General features: G+C 34.2%; 1 protein-coding gene across 1 annotated transcript; it reads left to right on the top strand.

Annotated features, from left to right (window-relative positions):
- Window positions 1-312: 312 nt before the first annotated feature.
- On the top strand, window positions 313-3849 carry LOC140671392 (uncharacterized). The gene is given in 4 exon segments (XM_072902639.1): window positions 313-857; window positions 859-1525; window positions 1528-1822; window positions 1824-3849. Coding segments are annotated over 4 exon segments (3225 nt in total). The 5' UTR covers window positions 313-620.
- The last annotated feature ends 1052 nt before the right edge of the window (window positions 3850-4901 follow it).

The following is a 4901-nucleotide window of genomic DNA, read 5'->3' on the forward strand; positions in this document are numbered from 1 at the left end:
ATGCCAGAGGCGATTACTTCGTGTGCTGGTTTTAGTAGAAAACATCCCAGAGGCGATTATTTCGGGTGCTGGTTTTAGAAAACATGCCAGAGGCGATTACTTCGTGTGCTGGTTGTAGTAAATTTTTAGTAACAGATAGATGTAAATAAAGGACTGTACTTATTTTTCAGAGATTTTAGTATTTCTTAAATTATACAAGGTGATTCATTTTCATTTCAACAGAAAAATATTTCGAAAATATGCAATTTTACAAAATACTAATTTATATATTTTTGTAGGCGACAATTATTAAAAGCTCAAGAGGCAAATGACTCCAGAAACATAGAGGTTTGTAAGGGTAGCGATGAATCCATCATCGGATGTTACTTCCGTAACATTATTTTCCGATATAATGGATTTAGAAATTAGTACCCAAACAAAGCAATGCTTAGAGTCAAGAACATAAAATATAAGTAAACATGAAAAAATTTATCAAAGTAGCAATTATAACGATAATGGCTCTCTGGATATAAATTATATCCAAGAAAGCATGCCTAAAAGTTGTTGCATGGTCGACTTTGTTACTCAAAATATCAACCATTGGAGAATCCATTGGAGAATCAGTGGTACCACTGTCTGAAATGATGGATTCGGAAATTGATACCAGAGTAACGAAAAGTCAAAAAAATAAAGGAGAAAATATCGATCTTTGCGAAGATAACAATGATTTTGTTATCGAAAATAGTCCTCTAAATACAAATCGTATTCAGGAAAACATGCCTGAAGGTCGTCGCATTGTTGATATTTCTTTTATGTGGAATGAAATTCACAGGACTTTCGATAATCATGCGCAAGGAATAGAGTGCCAATTTAAAGATTGAAAGGAAACTCATAAATTCTCGTCGCATTGGGTTAATGACACAATTGTTCTTCAAGTGCCAAATGTGCCATTATGAAGCTAACATCTGGTCAGAACCTTAAAAACCGGAAACATTGGACATTAATACAGCTGCTGTAGCAGGAACTATCACAACGGGAATTGGTTTTGCCCAGTTTGAAGAGCTATGTGCAGCCATAAATGTTCGTTGTATGTCCGACAAAACCTATATTGAATATAGGGAAAGGTTAATTGATACTTTTCAAGAAACAGCCATGGAAAATATGAAAATGGCTGGCGAAATTGAAAAACAACTTGCTCTAGAAAAAAATGAAGTTATAAACGGTATTCCGTATATAACAGTCGTAGCGGATGGTAGTTGGATGAAAAGATCGTACGACAACGCCTATGATTCTTCTTCCGGTATTGGAGCCATAATTGGTTACCGTACGGGAAAGATTCTCTTCGTCGGTATCCGTAATAAATACTGCGTATGTGACGTAGCAGAGCGGAAAGGTATTAAACCAAGAGCTCACAAATGCTACAAAAATTTTGATCGCAACGCAAGCTCCACAAGTATGGAAAGCGATGCCATCGTGGAAGGTTTTAAATGTAGCCTCGAAATGCATGGACTGATTTACAAAACAATTATTGCCGATGGTGACAGTAGTGTCAGGCCATTGCTGATAACAAACCATACTGTGAATATAACGTAATAGTAAAAAAAATAGAATGCACCAATCATTTGCTTCGCAATTTGTGTAAAAAGCTAGACGCTGTAGCTGGGACGACTCAGTCAAAAACTCAGCAAAGACAGCGTGGCTTTGTACAAATACGAAAAGTTATACACGCCAATATTAAGAAAATACGAAAGGAAGTAATAGAAGTAGCAGCTCTACGAAAAGAAGAAAGGCAACCTCTACATAATCAAACTGAGGAATTACGAAAAGATATATTAAACATTCCGTCATATTTTTGGTGAACATAAACGATGCGAAGTACGTGGTCGTAAATGTCGAGAGAACCGTGATGAAACGCAGGAAAATTATGTACCGTTTCTAAAATTATACGGTCTCTATCCAAGGATAGAAAAAGCTATCGAATATCTAAGTGCTCACGCCAGCAGCTTATTGTTTAATTTGACGAATAATCTTGCAGAATCGTTCAACTCGATTATCTGCAAACAAATAGGCGGAAAGCGTATTCATTTCGGTAAACGAGGGTCTTACAACGCTAGAGTTGCAGGAGCAGTCCTGCAATATAATACGCAAGAAGTACTTACACAATTACATAAAAACATGTGTAAGAACGTTCCGCCTCTCGTAGAGAATTTGGAAAAGCAACGAGAAATAAAAGTTGCAAGAACCAAAAAATCTCGAGAAGCACAAAGAAGGCAGAAAAAATTCAAACGACAGTCAGGAACAGATCGTTATTACGGTCCGCAATCGCAAAAACCGGATCTTCCATCCGATGTATTGAAACAACTTGAGCAAAATCATTTTGAAAAGTTGTCCGAAAATGCAAAAAATTGGCAACAAATTGAACTTGATACCAGAGATCAAAACGAGTCCGAATTGTGGTTGTCATTAAGACGGGAAATGTTAACGGCATCTAATTTTAGAGTCGTATGTCGTATGAGAAAAACAACGTCTTGCGCTATGACTGTAAAAAATATTTTATATCCTTCATCTATTGATACTGAGGCTATGAAATATGGTCGCGATAAAGAGGAAATAGCAAGGAAAGATTTAGCCATGAAATTAAATAAAGAAATAAAACCTTGCGAATTATTTATCAATAATAAAAATCACTTTTTGGGTGCGTCTCCTGACGGACTTATTGAAGAAAATGGTCTTGTAGAAATTAAATGTCCTCAGTCGGCTGAGCATTTGACAGCAGAAAAAGCCGTAGAGACATTATCTCATTTGAAAGGCATTTTTGATAAAAAAGATCCTAATAAAATGAATAGAAATCATCAATATTTTTATCAAGTTCAAGGTCAATTGAACATAACACAGCGAGAATATTGTATTTTTGCTGTTTGGACGCCAAAAAGTATTAAAATAGTGCGTGTTAATACCGACAATGATTTCTGGAAAAATCAAATGCTGCCTTTTTTAGATCGATTTTATCATAAATGCATGCTTTCAGAAATATTGGATAGTCGCTATAATAGGCATATGCCAATCAGAGATCCAGAATATATCATAGAAGCAAAAGCGGAAGCAGCTAAAAAGTTAAATCGAAAATCTGTTCGGCGAAATAACGAAAGTGAAAATCTTCTCCAAGAGAGTAAAAGATTTAAAATGGATATTTTGCCCACAGAAACAGCAATTACTGCTACTGCTACCGCTGCTGTTCTCGATACAGAGCAAGATGATGATTGTATCATAATTAGTTATTCAACTAACAATTATGATATAACTAGAGATGATATAGCAACATATGAAAAAATTTTAAATGCGATTGCTCCTCTTCCTGTTATTATGAATAACATCTTGCCTATCGATAGCAAAATAAACGATGAATCATTAGATCGTTTTTTGTGTATCGTAAGAGAAACTTCAGATTATGAAACGCAAAGTGTGCAATATCTGGAGTTCCCTCATATGATTACAGCCAGCCAAAGTAAGAAAAGCTTACAAATCATTGGAGGGAATTGTAGTGATCACTGGCGATGTATTTTCTTTGATGGCACCAAACTTCGTGTGTATGATAGCCTACCTGGCTGTACATATGATAAGTTGGTACCTAAGGAGAAAAACTATATTCGTCTACGTTATCCTACAATAAATAAAAATAACATTTTTTTTGAAAAAGTTAAAAAACAACCTGATGGCATTAGTTGTGGCATTTATGCTGCAGCTTTCACCACAACTATAGCCTTAGGAGGCAATCCTTGTGAGGAAAATTATTCAAACAATGTTAAATATATGCGAGAGCATCTTTTTAAAATTATAGAAGGTAACAAATTATTGCCTTTTCCTAGATAATATACCATTATCTTGATAATAGAAAAAAAGATGTCTCAATACTGTTCGTAAATTGAAATCGGAGAGACGTAAATAATGAATAAAATATTTTGGTTGCGTTCTCACGGAAATGGGCGATGGAGGGGCCCATTCTACATTTTCAATATTTAAAATATTTCATATTTTTACTGCTCTATCACCTCGTACACGTTAATTTAAACGTATGTATCTCAGAGTATAGATAACAGTAAAATAGAAGTATATCTGCTTTTATAGCATTTATTTGTCTTTATTTGATATACAATTCCATAAAATTGCTTACAATAGTTACCCAGATAGCAATGGTCAGATTTCATCACGTCATGATCTTATGATATTGATCGAAATATGATGTATATATTGTAATCATATCATGATGATACATATCATGAACACAAGTTACGCACACATGAGTACACAATAGTAGTACAAACATTATTTATGTATTCATTATGTCGTTCTTTTGTGAACTTTTATAGATATCATGACATGTCTGCATTCTGAGCAGCATATGAGCCCGCATCTGTGTCTATGTTTGTCAAAATATGAGAACAATATGAACTCAGAATGCATATATTTTGCTATCTGGGTATATTGTAAGCAATGCAAAGCATATATATGCTTTTCAAAGAAGAATAAAATTCGATTACATGTATATGAATAGAGGGTGTGCCAAAGTGTGGATACACCCAAATACCTAATAAACGATACGTTTTAGAAAAAAACGTTTCAGATAAAAGTTATTGGGTTCAGAGGGGGACATTTGACGGTACAATTAGTTTGACTTTGTATAGTCATTTGAAGGTCACCTTCAATTTTTAAATAGAAAACTATAGTTTTCATTGCATCTTCTTATAGCTTATCTCGAGAGCTTTCTAAAACACTAAACGATAAAGTATTTTTTCAAACTTTTTGAGTTATAAAGTTTGAAAGCTACAAAATTTTGACACAAGGTATAAAGTATCTCGCAAAATAATTATTTTTCGCTTATCATACCTTAATACTTTTTCGCATAGAATAACAAGATGAATCGA

This window comes from Anoplolepis gracilipes, chromosome 11 (assembly GCF_047496725.1).
Source record: "Anoplolepis gracilipes chromosome 11, ASM4749672v1, whole genome shotgun sequence".
Classification (NCBI taxonomy): Eukaryota; Metazoa; Arthropoda; class Insecta; order Hymenoptera; family Formicidae; genus Anoplolepis; species Anoplolepis gracilipes.